At 52.9% G+C, this 23,698-nt stretch overlaps 1 protein-coding gene across 6 annotated transcripts in view; it reads right to left on the reverse strand.

Annotated features, from left to right (window-relative positions):
* LOC128134423 (protocadherin alpha-C2-like) overlaps positions 1-23,698 on the reverse strand; it is a 116,063-nt gene that overhangs the window by 88,855 nt on the left and 3,510 nt on the right. For 2 of the 6 annotated variants that reach the window (XM_052772110.1, XM_052772111.1), the window contains exon 1: positions 8,925-11,729. The exons of 3 other annotated variants lie outside the window; for them this stretch is intronic. In XM_052772110.1, coding sequence (XP_052628070.1) covers positions 8,925-11,429 — 2,505 coding nt within the window. In that variant the 5' untranslated portion in view covers positions 11,430-11,729. Of the gene's footprint in view, positions 1-8,924; positions 11,730-23,698 lie in introns of those variants that run through there. One more of the 6 variants, XM_052772108.1, reaches the window with a different exon arrangement.

Raw genomic sequence — 23,698 nt, forward strand, 5'->3', positions numbered from 1 at the left:
TTTGCTATGTTCCCAACAGCCGCTCCACGCTCTGTTTCCTCGGCGATGGAATACACTACTTGCCCGTTCGCGGTGCAGCAAATAAGACAGAAGACCATTAAATAGACCCGCATTCTTCCTCCCCTGGCTCAGCTCCCCGCAGACCGGCTCAGCAGGAACATAATCCAAAATTTCAGCAAACACCGCAAGTTCCCAGCGCGAAGAGAACGGGCACCGGGGAGCACCGGCGGCAAGGCGAGAAGTTGGCTGCAGGCGCGGAAGGCTCCGCGGCGGCTCCCTCCCCCCCTCTCCCCTCCGCGCCGCCGGTTGCCGTGCGGGGAGAGGCAGCACCTCCGCTCCGCCGCGCTGCGCCCGCCGCCGCCGCCGCCGCTCGCTGTGACCGGCGCGGCGGCCCCGCGCGGTTCTTAGACTCGCGGCGGCGGCGGCGCCACCCAGAGGCCGCGGCGCCACCTGCGCCGCCGGGGGAGGGGGCTGCGCTCCCCCCGCCGCCGCAGCCCCGCCGGACGGCGGCTTCTCCTCGCTCCCCCTTACCCCCATTTTTTCCCCCCTCTTTTTTTTAACGCCCCGACGGAGATCCGGGGGACGGGGAGGGGGTGCTCCGGGCCTCCCGAGTCCGCGGCAGGGATGCGTTTCCGTGAAGGAGAGACGCGGAGCAGACCCCGCTCCCTCCCTCCCTCCCTGCTCTCCTTGCAGGAGGGGCAGCGAGAGGATGCGCTGCAGCACGCTGTCAGAGTACCGCGGGGGAAGAGAAACGCCTATGAGAAGTGACAGGCATCGGCTAAACATGGGTCAGCACAGTCCAGGCACGCTCCGGCTGAGCACAACATTTCCCAGAGGGGTTTTAAGAGCACAATTAAAGGAGGCAGTCGACTCTACCCCTGGTAAACTTAAAAAGAAATTTAAAAAAAAAAAGGAAGGGGTGGGGAAGGAAAAAAAAAAGCGCCTCTTTCCTGCTTCGCCTTCTGGACAAGGTAAATCAACACGGCTTATTGGAGAGAAGGATCTCTCTGACAGTCCCCAGTCGGATCACCCGCAGCCACAGACGAGCTCCCATCCAGCCCGACAAAGCAGGATGGGGATGGCTCAGGTGGGCGGGGGAAAGTGGGAGGCTACAGCAGTCGAATTACTTGTAGAGAAGTAAATATCGGCGCCAGAGAGGTCTTGCATTTAGGACATGCCCAGAAACTGTGGTGAGAGATGAGCTGATACCGCACAGAGATAGCGGATCACGAGTGAAGGGGAAAAAAAATAATAATAAATAAATAAATATCAAAGCACTCTGCTCCCCCAACTTTCTGCACCGAGGGCACAGTTAGCAACTACCCCCTAAGCAGGTGGGAGAGGGCAGAAAGCATTTCAAAACACCCTCCTGGAAAACCTTCCTGGAATGACCTTCAGCAGCAATTTACACAGATGGGCCTCAAGCCCTGACGACCCCTCTGGTCTCCTTCGTTTCCAGCTTCCTTCTGTTAGAGCTTATTATCATGAGATCCTGATCGATCAAAAGCAAGAGGCTATACATGTGCCACAAGGACAGATCTTAACTCTTCTTGCATTCATTGTGTTTCTTTATGCAGCTGAGAATTTCCGGGCAAGTGAAAAAGAACATTTCAATTATACATAGTATAAGGGCCTTTCAAAATAGGAGAAAATTGGGAGCGCAGCCAAAAGTTGTACATTAAATAAAAAAATCGATACATCTGTTTGCATCCTCACAACTCAGCAAAACCTTCCAGTGAGGCTCCTATCCTGCCGGCACCAGAGCAAGCCTTGGTCAGCCCCAGCACAAGTATCTGCCGTTCTTATGATTTTTTTAACTCCAGGTGCCTCTGGCAGCACCTGAATGTTGCATTTTACTTCTACTGCGTTGACACTACAGCACCCGTTAGAGCTGGAGGGGATGGGGGGGGAGTGCAGGAGCTGCGCAGCTGGTGTGCATCCACCTTAATTCACACACTACATAAATTTGTTCAATGCACCATTGCACACGGTATACAATGTAAGTATTTATGGTACGCTGTTTACCTTGGGGTTTTTTGTTTTGTTTTGTTTCTTCCTTGATTGCTAACTGCAGAAATCCCCAATTCCCACTTAGTCATCATAAAATTGTCATCCAGACTCCCTCCGCCCCAAATTAGCCCTAGACTCCCCTTGTGCCAAGATATGATGTCATCTACAATATATGAAAAAGTTGCTAGTTTTACTGCTCTGTAGTGATGCACAGTCATTATAAACACCCAGAAGCAATGCAATAACACCTATTAAAGTCACAGGAAAGACTGATAAATTTCCCTTAACATTGCCCTGTGGCAAAGATAAATCCATCTGTCTGGGAAGGCTTGGGCAGCTGGGTGTTGGTGTCCCAGGTGCACACACAGGTAAAACACACAGACTATTCACCTGTCTGTGACTGGGTTTGCAATGAAGAAACCCAAGAATTTGGGGCCCAAGATCCTCCTGTTGAACAGATGAACCCACTCAAAGATAGATTTCCTTTAAATCTTAATATTGGAATAACAAGCTGTGGTTATGCATTCCAGTGCCTGAAATACCAGCAGTGCTAGCAGAAACTGATTAACAACAGCCAAAATCAATCAAAGTAATTGTACATTTGCCTCTTTCCAAGATGTACTCACCTTTTGAGAAGTATCTGGCAGCCTACACCAATTTTGTCTTTAATTCACTGTATTGGGTTTCTGTGGCAAGGTTTTGGTAGCGGGGGGGTTACAGGGGTGGCTTCTGTGAGAAGCTGCTGGAAGCTTCCCCTATGTCTGACAGAGCCAATACCAGTCGGCTCTAAGATGGACTCACCACCAACCAAGGCCGAGTCCATCAGTGATAGTGGTAGCGCCTCTATGATAACATATTTAAGAAGAAAAAAAACTTGCAGGGCACACAGAAATGGCAGCCAAAGAGCAGAGTGAGAACATGCAAGAGAAACAACCCTGCAGACACCAAGGTCAGTGAGGAAGGAGGGGGAGGAGGTGCTCCAGGCGCTGGAGCAGAGATTCCCCCACAGCCTGTGGTGAAGACCATGGTGAGGCAGGCTGTCCCCCTGCAGCCCGTGAAGGACCCCACGCCAAAGCAGATGGGTGCCCAAAGGAGGCTGTGAGCCCATGAGAAGCCCACGCTGGAGCAGGCTCCTGGCAGGACCTGTGGCTCCGTGGAGAGAGGAGCCCACAGAGCAGGTTTTCTGGCAGGACTTGTGACCCTGTGGTTGGAGCAGTGTGCTCCTGAAGGACTGCACGCCATGGAAGGGACCCATGCTGGAGCAGTTCATGAAGAACTGCAGCCCGCGGGAAGGACCCATGTTGGAGAAGTTCGTAGAGGACCGTCTCACATGGGAGGGACCCCACATTGCAGCAGGGGAAGAGTGTGAGGAGTCGTGCCCCTGAAGAGGATGAAGCGGCAGAGACAACATGTGATGAACTGACCATAACCCCCATTCTCTGTCCCCCTGTGCCGCTGGGGGGCTAAGTAGAGAATCCAGGAGTGAAGGGAAGAAGGGAGGGGTGGAGGGAAGGTGTTCTGAGATTTTGTTTTATTTCTCATTACCCTACTCTCGTTGATTGGCAATAAATTAAGTTAGTTTTCCCCAAGTTGAGTCTGTTTTGCCCCTGACAGTAATTGGTTGAGTGATCTCTCCCTGTCCTTATCTCGACCCACAAGCCCTTTGTTATATTTTCTCTCCCCTGTCCAGCTGAGGGGAGGGAGGAGGGGGGTGATAGAAGGGCTTTGGTGGGCACCTCGTGTCCAGCCAGGGTCAACCCACCACATTCACTCATTTACTACTCATTTACCATCCAAAATAACTTCTTCAGCTTTCTGCTACATCTCTTTAATTTTGCAGCATTGCCTAATGCTTGTTTACAGGGCTCTAAGGGAACTTGCCTTTGATCCTCCTTCTTTTTAGCAACATTTTTAAACCTTACAACCCTACTTTAGTATTTTGGGATCCCTTGCCCTACTCTCCTTTTCCACACTCTGCTGTGGACAGTCAGGCAGCTTCGCTCACTGGAACACCCATGTTGCTGGCACCATCTCAACACCCAGCTCCTACCACACTGCGTTCCTAGTCCAGCCTGGAAGAGCACCTGATCCACACACCACTCAGGTAGACAGCTCTGGGCCTCGGCCAAAATCCAGTGCTTAGTACTATTAAATATCCAGGGCTGGTTACACTACAGCCACTCCTGCCATGAAGGGAGTAACACCATTGTGCCGTGGGGGCAGAATCCAGCCTTGCCCTGTGCGTGAAGCCACCGCTCTGCTCGGCAGAGTCCCAGGCCCCTTCCTCCCTACCTGTTCGTGCTCTACCTCCCATATCCAGCTGCCCTGGGGGTCTCAAGGGTGCCTTTACACTCAGTTTCTCCACTCTCACTCTTGTTTGGCCACCCTTCCATCCAACCCCTTTTTTCAAGGTCTCCAATCTCAAAGGTCTCCTCTCCATCTCAAGTCACTTACCCTAATCACGTTATCTGCACATCAGTCGTATTAAACACCTTTAATGTAGACACTTCACTTGGTATCATAGTGGATAATGTAACCACTGTTTAAAACCCCTCGTCTTTGATCTCACGTTCGCCTTCAATTTGCCATCTCCAAACCGTTCCCTATTCCCTTCCCTCAGCTTGACCCGTTCTTAAAGCCGGTTTGACCCAAGTTGCCAAGAAATTCAACTTTTTGCGATCCTGAGGGCATGGTCCGGGACCTCCGCGGTGTCACCCACCGCTACACAACCCCTCTCATCATCTCCTGCTCCCCGACGTGCTCACAGAGCTCTTCCTCTCTGCCCAACAGGCTGTTGCAGCGCTGCATTTACACCGCCTCAGAGCCCGGAGCATCCCTTACGTACTCTTTCTCCCGCCCCGTCTTATCTTTTCAGCCAATCGTCTCCTTTTTCGGCAATGAGACGTCATTAGTCCAGCCGTGCACGTTGCACTCGGAACAATGGTAGCGGCCAGAAGAAACCGTTAAGCGAGCAAAGGAGAAAAAAATAAAGGTGAGTAGCAAAACCGGGTTACCTCGGGGCTGTGGAGCACACGGCTGCACCACACGAAGAGCCGCTCGTGTTTCAACATCATCATCTACGTCAAGGATGATTTTAAGGCGCCGTTTCCGCGGGCAACGCATCAGAGGCGGTGCAGATGTGGAGCAGTGCCTTCGGCAGAGGTTTGCAGGATACGTCCCGCTCGGTACCGAGGCTTGGGAGAATCCCAGGGGCGCCCACCAGAACCGAGGGGCGCCCAGTCGTGTTAAATTAGGACACGGCGCTTCAGCGGGAGGCAGCAGAAGGGGCTGAATCCGTTCGGGGGAGGAGACGGAGCGACAGCCCTGCGGTTTCTCCTCCGAGGGGAACCGATGAGCTCTCCGCGGTGGCCGCTGTCCCCGGACCCACCGGCAGCCCCAGCCCTCATCTCCACCCGGAAAGCAGCACGTGAAAAACTCGTACACTGACGGCAGCTCCACAGTAAATAGGATCTGCCCGCGGACTGAGGAAGACCGGAGCTCCTCCTCGGACCGAGCCCAAGTCGCCAGCGCGGAGCTGCCGACGGAGGTGCAGGGATCCCGCTATCGCCTTTCGTGTGCGGGCTCCCCGGGCAGAGATGAGTGCAAGGACGGCGATACCCCCAGCGATCCGAAACACCAGGCTCCTCCCGCTCGGGACCCGGCGTGGCAGGTAGGCCACGCTGTCCCCCGCGTGAGCTGTCCCCCGGGGGACCCGACCCCCCCCCCGCGCCGGCTCACCCAGCCCTGCGCCTACCCCGGCGAAAGGAGCGGGCAGAGCAGCTCTGCTGTTGGCCGCAGTGCCGGGCTGATCCGCTGTTGTTCCCGCAGCTCCGACCCCCCCCCCCCGCAGAGGCAAGGCAAGGCAAGGCAGCGATGTCAGGATGCTCTTTCAACAAGCCACGGGAGCTCGCAGCGGCTACGTGGGGACGGCAGGAGCGGAGATGACTAAAAGGAGCCTGGGAGAACAATCTCGTAGGCAGAGGATTTCGAGATTTCAGCGAAGCGAAAATCCTCATTACCCACGTCAAGCCACAGAAATGCAGACGCACGACGCGCTATTCTGTATATCGCAGGCAAGAACTCGCCGCTTGAACGCGAGGACATAGATTGGTCTATTTACCCCCAGACAGAGACCACCGGGCTTGGCGGAAACTGCCCGGGGAGGGGGGGACACCAGCGACAGCGGGTACGGGGGACCAGTCCCGCTCGTGCGGCAGAGCAGCTCCGAGCCCAACACCCGGCGTCTCTCGCAACTCCTCCGGCAGCCGTGCCAGGTATTTCCCTGCCTGTAAAATTCCTAGTTCCCAGGCTGCAAAACAGCCTCCGGCCACCACGGCGGTGCGGGAGCTGCAGCCGCTGCTGCACCGCCCCTCCCGCTCCCAGAGCCGCCCGCGGCAGCGCTCTGCAGCGCACCCGGCTGCGAGCCCTGCCTCAGCAGCCACGATTACATTCTGCCTGATAACATGGCTGTTAATCAGCATTCATTCCGCAAAACGATATGCAGCGGGAATGAGAGTCTCGGTTTGCAGCGACTGACAACCCTGCATGAAGTTGTTCTCTTTTATTCAAGACACTGACAGGATGTTCTAGCGCGTTCTGTTAACGACTCCTGGCCAGACTATGCTACGAAGTAAAAGCATCCACGAGCTCTGTTTCTAAAGTTAAGATCGCTTTGTTTCTAAAAGAAATGCTGAGATAATTCCTGATAGTGTACGTCTATAATAAATCCCGTTCAGATCTTCAATTCGTTACTGCAGAGAAACCAAGAAAAACCATACTGAAGCCAAAGCGTCCCCTGCCCCTAACAATCGGCATTAAAGAGACTCCACATCGCCCTTAATCATAGCCCAAGGAAACGATTTGCTTCCCACACCTGTGCGCAAGTGCTGTGGTTTTCCTCTTCTACAGAATTAGTTAAACCTTCTTATAAATTTAACCAGAAGCTTCTCATTTAGGAGATCGCGGTTTGCTGTTCCTGCCTTCCATCACATCCATGGGAATTAAGGAAAGAAAACGACAGCTCTACAGCTCTGGGATAAGCCTTACTACTCACAGGTGAAGGTAGTTCACTTATACTTAAGAGGTGATAACCCACTCCCCTTAAGCACATCAGCTATCGGACATGATCAAAGGAGACTAGAAACACAAACCCCAGCAAATACACAAAGAACTCAAACGTAAAGCCGTTACTAAGTGATCTAAGATAGATGCAGGAAGGATAGAGAAATTCGTGGGACATGCTCACATTTTTCTATGGATCAGGGGGAGATAACCCACTCCTACGATTTTTTCAAAACGGACATGAAGTTTTCAACTTTCTTTACTGGTTTGCGGTACACCTTTAAGCACCATTCTTGTCAATTTGGAACCAATAACCTGCGATTTTAATTTTTAGTCCGCATCTGTCATCTAAAACACTTCTATTGGTACAAACCCCAACGAAATGTACATTCTCAGAAGAAATATACTATGTTACAGATATCCCTTTGCCATAAAACTATAGTAGTTATCCAAACAGGTGTCTTTGGCGAATTGAACGCATAACATGAAAAAGAATTATATAAAAGTACTGCTTGTTCTTAATACCCCGGCAGCCCTACAGACTTCGGTTTTATGCTGATATAACACAAACTAAGTCAGGTATAAGAGATCTTCGCTTTTCCCTGTAGAAGTTATATCCCGTTTCTAACATCGAACAAGGAACACTAAACATGACCCTAACATCTCATCTCAAAGAGTACTTTGGAGCTAGTGTCGATGAGAACAGAGTTGATTCAGTGCATGGCCAGGATCAGCTAAACTGCTTCGATGACAGTGGTAAAAGAACCTGGTAATTAAGCAATCACTCTCCACACAGGGAAATCGATGTGGAAACCAGCATCGAAACCTTCTTTCTAGCTGAATCTGTGTTTCCCTGTTTCTTCTGCTCTACTGCTAGGAGAACCAAAAGTTTTTAACCCACCATCTCTAGACTATTCAATACTGAATATAAAAGCTCTCCCTTCTACTTTTGCCTTAACCAGTCTTCCTCCCTCTCTCGACTCTGACCAACTTTCGACTCTTACTTTCCACAGCACACTTCTGGGTTGAATGAGGTAGAATGGAAGCCACAACACTACGAAGAGAGCGGGATCGGGTCGTGGAGAGAGGTGCAGGGAGGCCGGGGAGCACGCCTTCCCTCAAAGTGTTCTCCACTTCTTCATGAAACATCCTGTATCTCACTCCACTTTCCCCTACGTTATCACCGGACTTCTAGAGACAGAACAGTACTCACGACCTCCACCAACGTTTCTTCCTCTCACTGCACCCCATAACTGTCATTCCATGTATTTCAGCTTCTTAAGAACCACCAACCCGCGAGCTTCAGAATCAATAAAAACCCGAGCGAGCCTTGCGCAAATGAACACAATATTCATCAAACCAAGCAAAACCACACCTGGTTTCAAAGGTAACTGGTACCCTAATTACAGTCATCCTGAGGGAGCTACCAGACTTCTGGGCACCTCCCCGGTGTTTTCACACGTTGAAAGGCACTAAAAAAAGGGGGAAATAAAACATCTGCTAACACCTACCACCACCATTTGACGCCAAGTAGTAGATGGGGGGGGGGTAATCTTACAACACTAAGGATTCGTTTAACCATAATGTCCTAGGCAAGAAAAAAAAAGGGGGGGGGAGGAGACATGGAAATATTGCGAGACGTTCAGGTAGTCAAAAAATAACATTTCAAAAGGCGAACACACGTCTAACACGGATCACTATGGCTACACCCAACAGCAATACAAGGCTAGGACTCGCATGGCAGAATTATTACCATAGAAAAGGTATTTTAATATATCAGATGGTCCATGAAAAGTGACAGGTAAATAGAACTACCCAAGAGAGAAAAAAAATACAGTTGCGAATAAACTTACCATGCCTGAAGCAAGTGGGGAGAGAGACAGACCCTTCCCAGCAGAACCGTTTTCTGTCGCGGGGCCGGGCGGCGGCGGGAAGTTGGGGCTGAAAACCATCAGGTCGCTCTTGCCCGCGCCCTCCGCCACGCACAGGCTCCGGCTCTGGCGCTGCGAGTACGACCAGCTCCCCACTTCGCTGGCGCACACCAGCGTCGCCGGCCCGGGCCCCGACAGCACGGCCGCCCGCGGCGCCCACCGCGACGCCCCGTACAGCACCACCGCCAGCAGGAACAGGCTCGACACCGCGCAGATGGCCACCACCAGCCACACGTTCGTCGCCGCCGCCGCCGCCGCCGCCGCCGCCGCGCCGCCCTCCGCGCCCGCCGCCGGCCGCAGCCCCGCCCCCGACGAGGACGAGCCCGCGGCCGCCAGCGCCGCCTCGGCGCCCTCCACCAGCGACACGCTCAGCGTGGCCGTGGCCGAGCGCGCCGGCTCCCCGTGGTCCCGCACCACGATCACCAGCCTCTGCCGCGGGCCGTCCGCCTCCTCCAGCGCCCGCGCCGTGCTCACCTCGCCGCTGTACAGCCCCACGCGGAACGGGCCCTTCCCCCGCGGCTCCCACAGCTCGTAGCGCAGCCACGCGTTGTAGCCCGAGTCCGCGTCCACCGCGCGGATCTTCGCCACCACCTGCCCCGCCGGCGCCCCCCACGCCGCCCACGCCCACAACGCCCCCGAGCCCGAGCCCGAGCCCGAGCCCGAGCCCGGCCCCGACGCCGCCGAGCCCGCCGCCCCGCCACCCGGCCCGCCCCCGGCAGGCGGCAGCAGCGCCGGCGCGTTGTCGTTCTCGTCCACCACGAAGAGCTGCACCGTGGCGTTGCCGCACAGCGGCGGCTCCCCCGCGTCCACCGCCCGCACCTCGAACTGCAGCACCTGCACCTCCTCGTAGTCCAACGGCTGCAGCGCCCGCAGCCGCCCGCTCTCCGCGTCCACCGACACGTAGCTCGACGCCGCCCGCCACCCCCCGCCCGCCACCGCGCCCCCGCCCACGCCCTCCGCCACCGAGTAGCTCACGCGCCCGTTGCCCGCCTCGTCCGGGTCCCGCGCCCACAGCCGCGCCAGCTCCGCGCCCGCCGCGTTGTTCTCCCGCGCCAGCACCGTGTACACGGCCTGCGCGAACGCCGGCGCGTTGTCGTTCACGTCCGACACCGGCACCCGCAGCCCGCGGCTGGCGCGCAGCGCCGGCGCCCCGCCGTCCTCCGCCCGCACCTCCACCTCGTACTCCGACACCCGCTCCCGGTCCAGCGCCTCCCGCAGCACCAGCGAGTACGAGCCCGCGAACGTCGCCACCAGCCCGAACGGCGCCGCCGGCCACACCGCGCAGCGCACCCGCCCGTTCGCCCCCGAGTCCCGGTCCGACACGCTCAGCAGCGCCACCACCGTCCCCACCGCCGCGTCCTCCGGCACCGGCACCGACAGCGACGTCACCCACACCTCCGGCGCGTTGTCGTTCACGTCCAGCACCTCCACCAACACCTTGCAGTGACCCGACAGCGGGGGGTTTCCCTGATCCGCCGCATCCACTTGCAGGCGATAGAGACCAATAACCTCAAAGTCTAAGTCACCCCTAAGGCGGATCTCCCCGCTATTCCTGTCGATCCCAAAAACATCTCTTCCATTTGGAGGGAACAAATTCTGGAGAGAATATGAGATATTCCTGTTCGACCCCTCATCCGAATCCGTGGCGTTTACTCTGATCACAAGAGACCCGCGTTCCGTATTTTCCGGCAGCTGCACTTTATACACCGACTGGTTGAACTGGGGCGCGTTGTCGTTGGCGTCCAGCACCGAGATCACCAGCTCCATCGTGCCCATCAGCGACGGACGGCCCCCGTCACTCGCCGTCAACACCAAACGGTGCTCAGGCATCGTCTCGCGGTCCAGCGGTCTCCTGAGCACCAGAAATAACGATTCAGAGTCCTCCTCTGTTTTTTGCCGGTCCAGAGAGAAGTGCTCGCTGGGGCTGAGGGTATAGGAGAGCTGCGCGTTGGCTCCGACATCTGCATCCGACGCGCCCTCCAGCGGGAACCGAGAACCGGGCAGGGTGGTGAATTCCGCGAGGCTGAGGTTTTTCCGGGCGGCGGGGAAGAGCGGGGCGTTGTCGTTGATGTCGGTCACCTCCAGCTCCACGTGGAAGACGCGCAGCGGCCGCTCCACCAGCACCTCCAGGCGCAGGGCGCACGGCGCGCTCTTCCCGCACAGCTCCTCCCGGTCCAGCCGCGAGCTCACCACCAGCGCCCCGCTCGCCCCGCTCACCTCCACGCTCGCCCGCCGGCCCTGCGCCACCAGCCGCAGCCGACGCGCCTCCGGCTCGCCCGCCTCCAGGCCCAGGTCCTGCGCCAGCCGGCCCACCACCGTCCCGGCCTTGGCTTCCTCCGGCACCGAGTAGCGCACCTGCCCGCCGCCCAGCGCCCAGGCCGCCTGCAGCACCAGCACCCGCACCACGGGCCCCCAGCACACGCCCATCGCCGCCGCCGCCCGCACGGGCCCCGCACGGCTCCCCGCCGCCGCCCGGACGCACCGGCTCTCCTGCCCGCCCCGCGCCGCCCCCCCGCGCTCACAGCCGGGCTCTCCGCCGCACCGGGGCGGAGCCGCCTCACCGCTCCCACGCCGTTTCTGAGCCTGCAGCGACACCGTGTGCTGCTCCGACGCCTCGCACGCTCCCCACGATCGCCAGCCCGCCGCCTCTCGCCTCGCTTCCTTCCGTGCTCCTCCTGCTTTGCCTCCTTCCTTTCTTTTCCCCTCCTCCTTGCGTCTTTCCTCTTTCCTTCGTCCTTTCTTCTTTCCTCCTTCAGTTAATTATCTCTTCTTATAACGCGTTTCTCGCGTTCTTCCTTCCTTTCCTGCCGCTTTTCCTTCTCTTTCTTCTTTCTCTTTACAACCTCTTTCTGCTTTCTTCTCTTTCCACCTTCGATGTCCTCTTTCTGCTCTTCCTTCTCCTTTTCGTTCTTGCCCTGACGTGCCCAAGTCTTTACTCCCCTTTCCCTTCTCCTTCCATCCTTCGCTCTTCTTTACCCCCGCTGGCAGCTCGCCAGTCGCCTCCGGCGCCGCGGCGGAGACCCTCAAAGACGGAGCCAGCAGCGCTAATTTCGGGCCAGCAGCGCCGGAGCGCGGTACTCTAACCAAGGCGGACGCCGTTAGGGACCAACTCTCTCCAGCGTCTAGAGGTGACGTCGTGCTCGTCCTCTCCTCTATCTTCTCTTCTTTCCTTTCTTTCTTCCTCTTTTCCTTCTTTTTACTTCCACCAATTCCTTCCTTGTCTTCTTCCTTCCCTTCTTGCCATTGTCTGTTTCCTTTTCTCCCTTTTTTCGTTACCCTTTCTTCTCCTGATTCTTCTTTCTTCTGCCTTTCCTTAGCCCTATCCCTAGCTCTTTCCTTTTTTCCCTGCCCTGCCTCATCTTTGCGTCCTAATCCTTTCTGTTTATACACAAACAGCCGAGCCGTTGTATCTTCCTTTCTTTTTCTCCTTCACCAAAATAATTTCTAAATGGCTACAACACACCCACAATGAAGCATGGACACCCCTTCAGGCAAGACCTCTCCTTCCTCTTCCTCACCACTTTTCACCAAGCCTGACACAGCACCCTGAGTACCGAGGGTGCTGAGGTCCTCCACTCCATTCATCGTGTCAATACAACGTTGGTGCATGCTGGTAATCTCTGCTATCATCTCTTCCTTTCTTGTTTCGTCTTTCTTTCATTCTTTCTTGTTTTCTTGCTTGCTTGCTTGCTTCTTACTTGCATAGATTACTTCCTGTCCTTCTTCCTTTTCCTCTTCCTTCCCGTCTCATCTCCCTTTTATTTATTTTTTTTCTTGTCCTGCCCTAGCCTTGCATCCCATTCTTTTCTACTTCCATCCTTCTATCTTCTGTTTCATTTTTCCATTACCAAGAAGTTTTAAAAATGTCTACACCACACTCGCCATGAAGCATGGACATGTCCTTTGGCAAGAGCTCTCATTCCTCATCCCTATCACCTTCCATCCTCCCATACAGTAAACAACCTTCCTGTTTTCCTCCAGTCTATGAATCTGCACCTGCCCTTATCTTCCTGAAGAAGAACACACTCTTCAGCATACCAGTCATCTCAAGGACCCAGCAAATCACAGAGTGAGGCAATCAAATGGCAAAGAACATCTCTGCCTCATCTGTTACGGATTTGTGTGGCATGGGGGGTTTTGCTAGCAGGGGAGGGGCTGCAGGGGTGCAGCTGCTTCTGCTCCCCCAGCTCCAAGCCAGACCCTCCTCTGGCCCAGGCCGACCCAATCAGTGATGGTGATAGCACCTCTGGGAGAAGGTATTTAAGAAGGGGAACCTGCAGTGAGTGGGGGTATTGGAATGTGAGAGGAACACCTCTGTGGATGCCGAGGTCAGTGAAGGAGCAGGAGGAGGGGCGCCTGAGGAGGTTGATGCCCCTGCAGCCCGTGGTGAGACGGCAGGCTGTCCCCCTGCAGCCCGTGGAGGTGAGCAGGGGAGCACATGCCCCTGAAAATGGCCATGGCTCCATCCGAAAGCCCGCGCTGGAGCAGTGCGTGGCTGAAGATCGGCCCGCGGAAAGGACCCACGCCAGGGAAGTTTGTGAGGAACTGCGGCCCGCGGAACTCACGTTGGAGAAGTCCGCGAAGGACTATCCGCCGTGGGAGGGACCCCACGGTGGAGCAGGGGAAGAATGAGGGGTCCTCCCCCTGAGGAGGAAGGAGCGGCAGAGACAAGGTGCGGCGACCTGACCCCAACACCCATCCCCTGTTCCCCTGCGCCGCCGGAGGGGGGGGGTAGAGAGAAACGGGAGTGGGGTTGAGCCGGGAAAGAGGGAGGGGTGGGGGGAAGGTGTTCTAAGATTTGGGTTTACTTCCTAATATCCTTGGTTTGATTTGACTTGTAGTCAATTAAATTGATTTTGTTTCTTCCCCAAACTGAGCCTGTCTTTTACCCGTGACCCTAAGTGGTGAGTGATCCCTCCCTGTCCTTCTCTCGACCCACGAGCCTGCCTTTACATTTTCTCCTCAACCCACCGTAGTTGGGAGGGGAAGGGGGGGGGCAGTGAGGGAGCAGCTGCGTGGTGCTTTGTTACCAGCTGGGCTGAAACCATGACACTCATCAGAACACAATCCACCACTCTCTGAAACACAAGCCCCAGATACAGGGATGTCTCATAAAACAAAAGCCTCCACAGTCCAAACAACACAGGCGAGTCTCTCATTCGGGAATTCAAACCCAGCACAGCCGAGCACAACAACCCTCCAGGAGGGCCGAAAAAGCACAGGGCAACCACAGCTCCCAAGCACCCTAAATATACCTCCATTCTTCCAGACTCATTTTCCAACTACATGCTGAATGGCAAGCTCTTGCTTCCCATTCAGGCAGGCATGCACTGCCAGAACAACACAGCAAGAACCTCAGTACCCAGGGGCATTAGTCCCCTTGGAATAGCATGACCCACCCATCACACAGCCAAACAAAAGCCACGAGGGTAACACTATGGCATTTTTACTGACAAAATCTGCTCGATGCCCAAAACATCCACCCCATGTAATGGATTGTGATCCCTCCTCCATATACACTTGCTGCCACCCACTCAGGCTGTGCCTCGAAGCAGCAGGAAAGCTACGAGAGCAGGCAGCGGTGCTTTGTTCCTCCAAACCTACAGGCATTACAATCCTGGCAACATTTGGTTGATCCAACAGCAAGACACCACGACAACACAGGAACAAAAGTACATCTGCCTCTCAAACTCATCCTCTTCAGGTATGAACAACTTAGCTGTAGAATCACTGGTTGCTTCTTCAAAATAAAAATTGTTTTCAGGACAGCACAAACAATGGCTTTAAGGGACATTTGCAATCAACATTATGAGAGATTCCTGGGGAAGCTGGACACAAAAAAAATAACTCATGTTCTGCAAAAGCCTGGAAAATGCTCGACAGTGCACAGTGCTCCCTTATGCACTTCTATCACAAGGAGAGTAGCAGGGAGACCTGAAAGCCAAGGACATTCTGTCAATGTCAAGCTCAGCTCAACAGAGTGGAAAAGCCATCCCCCACACTGATGACAAACCGCCCAAATGTCTGCAGCCTGACAGCTGCCACAATTCCGCCTCCTGCATCTCATCTGCTGTTACCAACACATTGCCAATGCGAGAGAAGAGAAAACAAAACGATGGGACGTTTTGCTAAAAGGAGGGAAGAAAACCAAAGGAACCCGTTCCACTGTATTGAAACACAAGAGGACAACAGGCACAAGGCTATGCCGAAATTCTGGAGGCCCTGAAAGGATCCCGGGCAAGTAGCACTGTCTGCGGAGCCTCTTCTTGAGGTTTTCTACTGGCATCCTCTATCCCACACCCGGGGCAATGGCATCTCCAGCTAAGTGGACATTCTCCACTTCTTCCCCAAGGACACAGACCATGTTCTAACCAGCATCTCCATTTCCCTCACGCAAGACTTTTCCCCACTCAAGGTCACATTCCCCATGACGCATGCCCAGGCCACACTTCAGCCACTCACAGGATTGCTGCCACAGCACCTGGGTATTGCTCCAGCCCAACAACATGCCCCACCTCTAAGCCCCGTTCTCAACATGACCCAGGCCTTTGCACATCCTCACTTTCCCTCACAAATGGCACAGAAAACATACGGAGGGCTGCAAAGCTGCACAGTGTCTGACAGACTCTTCCCAGCTGCCTGAACTTCACCTTGAATATTTTCTGACTTTTCAAGCAATCTCAGAGGGAAACAACACTGCTGTGCATTAGAACATAAAGATTCTTTGATTAGAGCTTGACAGCTCTGATTCCTGTCCACACGGAATTTATTCTTTCAGAAAACCACACCAAATACCGAAGCAGAAGCACACTCACAATGTAGACAGCGTGGGAGAATTTGTACCAGAGAAAACCACAGCTGGGCGGGCTTTGGCGTGTAAGTGCACATCTCTGAATGACTTAAGCATAACAGGACACACCATCTATCCTGAGGCCAACTGTGCAAGTGAACAGGTAGAGGGAATCAAGCACAGAAAGATTACACCCACCTCCCTACATTCCCTTACAAATCCTGCCCAAGGACGATCAAGGAACCATCATAGCAACATCAACGGCTATGGAAGCTGCTATGGATGCCCACCACTGCACAAGGACAGCAGGTTGAAGCACCACCCTCCCACAACACCCTGCCAAAACACAGGAGAAAAAAAGTTCATCAGACAGCATTCACCAGTCTGCATGTCACCCCTTCTTAACAACACGTTGCCTACATCAGGCAGGCTGCAGGGAAACCTACTGACCCTGGTGGGAGATATTCATAAACTCAAAACACATTGTGGGCATTTCAGTTTCACATACTGTCTCAAGATCCAGAAGGCCTCATACTCCAGACCCTTGGAGACTGGAAAGGATCCTGGGCAGGAACACTCTCTGCCCATCCTGCCTCATGCTTTCCTCTAGGCAGCCTCCACTCCCCACTCTGCAACATGCGTTCTCAAGACAAGCACATCATCTCCCATTCTTGTCTTCTTACAACATGGCCCATGGTCTTCCCAAGGATTTCCACTTCCCTCAGACAAGTCTTCCCACTGCTCAGGGTCAACCTTCACAGCCAGAAATGGCCAGGCCCTACTCAGTACCACTGCCACGTTCACCTCCGCGACATGCCACACCCTCCTGTGGCTTCAGCAACCTCGGACAGAAACGTTACACAACTGGGAGCAATAATAGTTATAGGGGTGATATCAGAACAGCTCTAATGGCAATGGGAATAAAATGCATGCTATGCAAGAACCCAAATGCTGACGAACACACCAGTGTCACCGATGATATCTACCATGTACAAAAATTTTCTCTTGAGTTTTTGGGGTGAGCTGTTCAGGTTTTTGGGGTTGTTTTTGTTTGGTTCTTGTTCTGAAAAGAGGTTTTTCCATCGGTTTTGTAACGGTATGGCTGGTCATGCAAATATTGAAGGAACATCAAAACAGGCCAGTGTACAGTCACGCCTCCTCTCGGGCCAGGAACTCAAGCCCAAAACCCAGCAGGGGAGGGCAGGACAAGAAAAAGGAAATACCTGCCTTGGGTCACACACTTCTGCCTCAACACTTTATACGACTAATGACAGTTAAAATACACTTGGAAAAAGAACACTTGGAAATGTCCGTACCACCTTCCCTACTTTTATAATAACCCTGTTGGGCAAATAAAAATGGAGAAACTACGCTATAGGGTAGACTCCTGATTGTCACCTTGCATCACGTCTCTTGCAGAAGAGAATCAAACAGGGTGAGGACACAGTTTACAACAGGAAACCACAGCCGATACCAGCATGATCTGCAGTCAGCAAAGGTAATAAGTTCTCCTGCTGCTCATGGTCACCCTTCACATCAGGAGATGCCCAGGCCCTACTCAATGCTACTGCCACATTCACCTCCATGAACATGCAACAGTTTCCTTGCCCACCTCAGGGCTCACTCCAGATTTTGCAGACCCTTCCCACCAAAGGCAGCACCATAAATAAACATACAGATGGTATCACACACACAGCATCCAGCAGAGTCTCTGCAGCTGACCCTTCCTGTTTGGCAATGCTTCAACATTCTCAGAAGGAAATGTGGCACACCTGGGAGCAATACTCTTTATAAAGGTGACTCTGGGACAGCTCGAGATGGCCACGGAAATGGTTTCATGCTCTGAGGGAAAAACAAACATGTTGACGGGCACAGCACTGTAACAGATGATATCGACTGTGTAGGGGAATTTGGTTTCTGTTCTGTTTGGGAGGGGCAGTTCCTTGGATTGGGGTTGGGTTTTTGTTTCTTTGTTTGTTTTTTCTTGAAAGAAAAGAAGATTTCCAGGCCTTTTGAAACAATGTGACTTCTGATCCAAATATTGAAAGAACATCAAAACAGGGCAGCATACTTCATGACACTTCACTGGCAAGGAATGCACTCCAGAACCTGGGGGAAAGGGGAAGCAGGAAAAGAAAAAGAAAATTCCCGTTCCTAACACCTACCTTGTGGGGTGACACTCCTCTCCCTCAACACTTTATCATACTAACTATGGTTACAACACACTTGGAAAAAGAACACTGGATTACAGCCTCCTCCTCATCACTTCCGCTTACAAATCCTGCCTGAGGAGGAGAAGGAACCATCATGGCAACATCAACGGATGTGGAAGCTACTATGGATGCCCACCGCTACACAAGGACAGCTGGTTGAAGTGCTACACTCCCTCAACACCTTTCTCAAAACAAGCAGGAAATCGATCAGCAGACAACATTCAGCAGTTTGTGTCTCAACCCCTCTTACCAACACATTGCCTAGGTCAGGAAGGCAGCAGCACAAATGACTGTCTCTGGTGGGAGATATTCATAACCTCAGATGACACTGTGGGCATTTCAATACCATGTAACTGTCTCGAGACCCAAAAGGCCTCATACTCCAGACCCTTGGGAGCCTGGGAAAAGATCCTGGGCAAAAACACTCTGTGCCCTTCCTGCCTCATGCTTTCCTCTAGCAAGCCTCCATTCCCCACTCTGCAACATGTGTTCTCAAGACAAGCACACCACCTCCCATTACTGTCTTCTTATGACATGGCCCATGGTCACCCCAAGGATTTCCACTTCCCTCACACAAGTCCTCCCACTGCTCAAGGTCACCCTTCACATCAGGAGTTGCCCAGGACCTACTCAATGCCACTGCCACATTCACCTCCATGAACATGCCACACTTTCCTTTCAGTCCAGCTTTTGCGGACACTTCTGTCAACGAGAGCACCACAGAAAAACATACAGATGCTATCGCATACACCGTGTCCAGCAGACTCTCCGCAGCTTACTCTTCATGGTTTGCAATGCTTCAGCAACCTCACATGGAAACCTTACACATCTCGGAGCAATACTATTTCCAAAGATGATCATAGTGTCATTGATGTTGGAGAAGATCCTTCAGACCATCGAGTCCAACCATTAACCTAACACTGCCAAGTCCACCACTAAACCGTGTCCCTAAGCACTACATCTTCTAAATATCCCCAGGGATGGTGACTCAAGTACTTCCCTGGCCAGCCTGTTCCAATGCTTGACAACCCTTTGAGGGGAGAATTTTTTCCTAATATCCAATCTAAACCTCCCCTGGCACAACTTGAGGCCATTTCCTCTCGTCCTATCACTTGCTACTTGGGAAAAGAGACCAACAACCACCTAGTTAAAACCTCCTTGCAGGCAGTTGTAGAGGTTTCCCCTCAGCCTCCTTTTCTCCAGACCAAACAACCCCAGTTCCCTCAGCTGCTCCTTGTACGTCTTGTTCTCTAGAGCCTTCATCAGCTTCATTGCTCTTCTTTGGACACGCTCCAGCACCTCAATGTCTTTCTTGGGGTGAGGGGCCCAAAACCGAACACAGTCTTCGAGGTGCGGTCTCAACGGTGCCATGTACAAAGGGATGATCACTTCCCTACTCCTGCTGCCCACACTATTTCTGATACAAGCCAGGAGGCTATTGGCCGCCTTGGCCATCTGGGCACACTGCCGGCTCATATTCAGCTGGCTGTTGACCAACACCCCCAGGCCCTTTTCCTCCAGGCAGCTTTCCAGTCACTCTTCCCCAAGCCTGTAGCCTTGCACTGGGTTGTTATGACCCACATGCAGGACCTGGCACTTAGCCTTCTTGAAGCTCATCCAGTTGGCCTCGGCCCATCGATCCAGCCTCTCCAGACCCCTCTGCACAGTCTCTACCCTCAAGCAGATCAACACTCCCGCCCAACTTGGTGTCGTCTGCAAACTCACTGAGGGTGCGCTCGACTCCCTCGTCCAGATCACTGATAAAGATATTAAACAGAACTGGCCCCAAGAATGAACCCTGGGGAACACTGCTTGTGACCAGCCGCCATCTGGATTTACCTCTGTTCACTACAACTCTATGGGCCCGGCCAGCCAGACAGTTTTTTACCCGGCAAACAGTACACCCACCCAAGCCATGAGCAGCCAGTTTCTCCAGGAGAACGCTGTGGGAAACGGTGTCAAAGACTTTACTAAAGTCCAGGCAAACAACATCCACAGCCTTTCTCTCATCCACTAAGCGGGTCATCTTGTCAAAGAAGGAGATCAGGTTAGTCAAGCAGGACCTGCCTTTCCTAATCCCATGATATCGGGACAGCTCTACTGGCAATGCGCATTGATTTCATGCTGTGAGAGAGCAACCCAAATGCTGACGAGCACAGCACTGTAATGGATGATATGTAACGTGTCGGACAATTTGGGGATGGTTGGGGTTTGGGGGTTGAAAAGAAGGCTTACGTGGATTCTTTAAGGTTGTCGCTGCTGATCCCAATATTGAAAGAACATCAAAACAGGCCAGCATATGTCATGACACTTCACTGGTGAGGAACGTAGTCCACAACCTGGGGGAAAGGGGGAGCAGCAAAAGAAAATTCCCTTTTCTAACACCTGCCTTATTCGGTCACACCTCTCACCCTGAAAAAATTATCTTATGAACTAGACTTACAACACAGTTGGAAAAAAACATAGGAAAAGTCCGTATTGCCTTCCCTACTTTCATAATGACTCTGGTCAGCCAACCAAAATGGAGAAATTACACCATGGGAAGAGAAAACCCTGAAGTCTCAACTGTCACCTTCCATCACGTCTCTTCCAGAGGAGAATCAAAGAGGAGGACGACAGAGTTTGTGACAAGAAAGCACATCTGATCCAAGCACAGTCAGCAGTCAGCAACGGAAATGGCAGAAAATAGTGCCTGGGGCCTGCCACCACCACAGCCTGCATGTCTCACAGTTCTTCATCAATCTTGAGTGGAAATGCTACACGCCAGCAAGCAAGAGCATCTGCAAAGCTGGTGGTGTGGCACCTCTAACGCAATCGGCAGTGATTTTATTCTACGGAAGAACAATTCACACCCACAACAGCAAACCTCAGCTGGGAGAATGAAGTACTGCCCACCGTAGAAGAAGGTGAGGTTGGAGACTGTGAATGTGCACAAGTCCATGGAACCTGATGAGATACATCTGAGGGTCCTGAGGGAATTGGCAGATGAAGTTGCCAAGCCACTATCCCTCATATTGGAAAAGTCACGACAGACCGGTGAAGTTCCCAGTGACTGGAAAAGGGGAAACATAACCCCCATTTTTCAAAAGGGAAAAAAAGGAAGACCTGGGCAACTACAGGCCAGACAGTCTCCCTTCTGTGCCTGGCAAGACCGTGAAGCAGATCCTCCTGGAAATTATGCTACGGCACATGGAAAACAGCGAGGTGACTGGTGACAGCCAACGTGGCTTCACTAATGGCAAGTCATGCCTGACAAATTTCTGGTGGTCTTCTATTGCAGGGTTACAGCATTGGTGGATAAGGGAAGATGACTGACATCATCTACCTGGACTTGTGCAAAGCATTTGATACTGTCCCACACAACATCCCTGCCTCCAAAATGGAGAGACATGGATTTGACCTGTGGACCATTTGGTGGATAAGGAATTGGCTGGATGGTCACACTCAAAGAGTTGCGCTCAGCGGCTCAATGTCTGGGTGGAGATCAGCAACGAGTGGTGTCCTTCAGGGGCCTGTATGGAGAACAGCATTACTTAACATCTTCGTCGGGGCCATGGACAGTGGGATTGAGTGAACCCTCAGCAAGTTTGCAGATGACACCAAGCTGAGTGCTGCGGTTCATACTCCAGAGGCAAGGGATGCCATCCAGAGGGACCTTGACAGGCTTGAGAGCTGGGCCCGTGCAAACCTCAGGAAGTTCAACAAGGCCGAGCACAAGGTCCTGCACCTGGGTCGGGGCAATCCCAAACATGGATACAGCCCTGGCAATGAGTGGATTAAGAGCAGCCCTGTGGACATGGACTTGGGGGTACGGGTGGATGAAAAAGTGAATATGAGCCAGCAACGTGTGCTCACAGCCTAGAAAGCCAATCATGTCTCGTGCGGCATCAAAAGAAGTGTGGCTCCCAGGTTGGGGAAGGTGATTCTCTCCCTCTACTCTCCTCTTGTGATGCCCCACCTGGAGTACTCTGTTCAGCTCTGGGGCACACAGCATAAGAAAGACATGGTCCTGCTCGAGCGGGTCCAGAGGAGGGCCACAAAGATGATCAGGGGGCTGCAGCACCTCCCCTATGACAGGCTGAGACACTTGGGGTTGTTTAGCCTGGAGAAGAGAAGGCTCCGCGGAGACCTTATAGCATCCTTCCACTACTTAAAGGGGGCATACACCAAAGATAGGGAGGGACTTTTTCTAAGGGAGTGTAGTGATAAGATGAAGCGTAATGGTTTTAATCTGAAAGAGGGTAGTTTTAGATTAGATACCAGGAGAAATTATCTGCTGTAAGGGTGGTGAGACACTGGAACAGGTTCCCAGAGGACTTGTGGATGCCCCTTGCCTGGAAGTGTCCAAGGCCAGGTTGGATGGGGCTTTGAGCAACCTGATATACTGGAAAATGTCCCTGCTCATTGCAGGGGGTTTGGAACTACATCATCTTTAAGGTCCCCTCCAACCCAAACCATTCTGTGATTCTACGATCATGGCAGCATCAACAGCTGTGGAAGCTGCTATAGATGCCCACCGCTACACAAGGACAGCAGGTTGAAACACTACCCTCCAACAACATCTTTCCCAAAACAGGAGCAAAAAGGTTCATCAGACAGTATTCAGCAGTCTGCATGTCACCCCCTCCTACCAACACACTGCCTACGGCAATCAGGCAGCAGCACAAGGGACTGTCTCTCCTGGGAGATAGTAGTACTACATTGTGGGCATTTCAATACCATGTAACTACCTCAAGACCCAGAAGGCCTCCAGCTCCAGATTCTTGGAGCCTGGAGAAGAATCCTGGGCGGGAACACTCTCTGCCCATCCTGCCTCATGCTTTCCTCTAGGCAGCCTCCACTCCCCACTCTCCAACATGCGTTCTCAAGAAAAGCACGCATCTCCCATTCTTGTCTTCTTATGGCATAGGCCATGGAATTCCCAAGGATTTCCGGTTCCCACAGACAGGTCTTCCCACTGCTCAAAATCACCCTTCACATCAGGAAATGCCCAGGCCCTACTCAATGCCAGTGCCAGAATCACCTCCATGACATGACACAGTTTCCTTTCCCGGCTCAATCCAACTTTTGCCTATGCTTCCCATCAATGAGACCACTGTAGAAAACACACAGAGGTATCACGTACACAGTGTCAGCAAACTCTCTGCTGATGACCCATCACGTCTGGCAATGCTTCAGCTATCTCCAAGGGAAATGTTGCAGACCTGGGAGCAAGACTATTTCTACGTGTGACATTGTGACAGCTCTAAATGGCAACAGCATCAATTTCTTGCTCTGAAAAAGCAACCCAACTGTTGATGAGCACCCCACTGCAACAGATGATATTGACTACGTAGGAGAATCTGGTTTGGGTTTTGTTTTGCTGGGTTTATTTTGTTTGGGCTTGTTCGGTTTCGATTGTTTATTTGTTTGTTTGTTTGTTTTCCCCAAGAAGATGTTTCCAGGGCTTCTGTAACCATGAGGCTGTTGATTCAAATATTAGAAGAACATCAAAACAGACCAGTGTATGTCACATGACTTCTCTGGCCACGAACAAGAGACCAAAACCTGGGGGATGCTGGAAACAACAAAATAAAAAGGAAATTCCCGTCTCTAATACCTACCTTGATGGGTGACACTCTTCTCCCTCAACACTTTACACTAGCAACTAGTATTACAACGCACTTGGAAAAAAACAGAGGAAAAGTCCGTAT

Source organism: Harpia harpyja, chromosome 20, assembly GCF_026419915.1.
Source record: "Harpia harpyja isolate bHarHar1 chromosome 20, bHarHar1 primary haplotype, whole genome shotgun sequence".
In the NCBI taxonomy this organism is placed as follows: Eukaryota; Metazoa; Chordata; class Aves; order Accipitriformes; family Accipitridae; genus Harpia; species Harpia harpyja.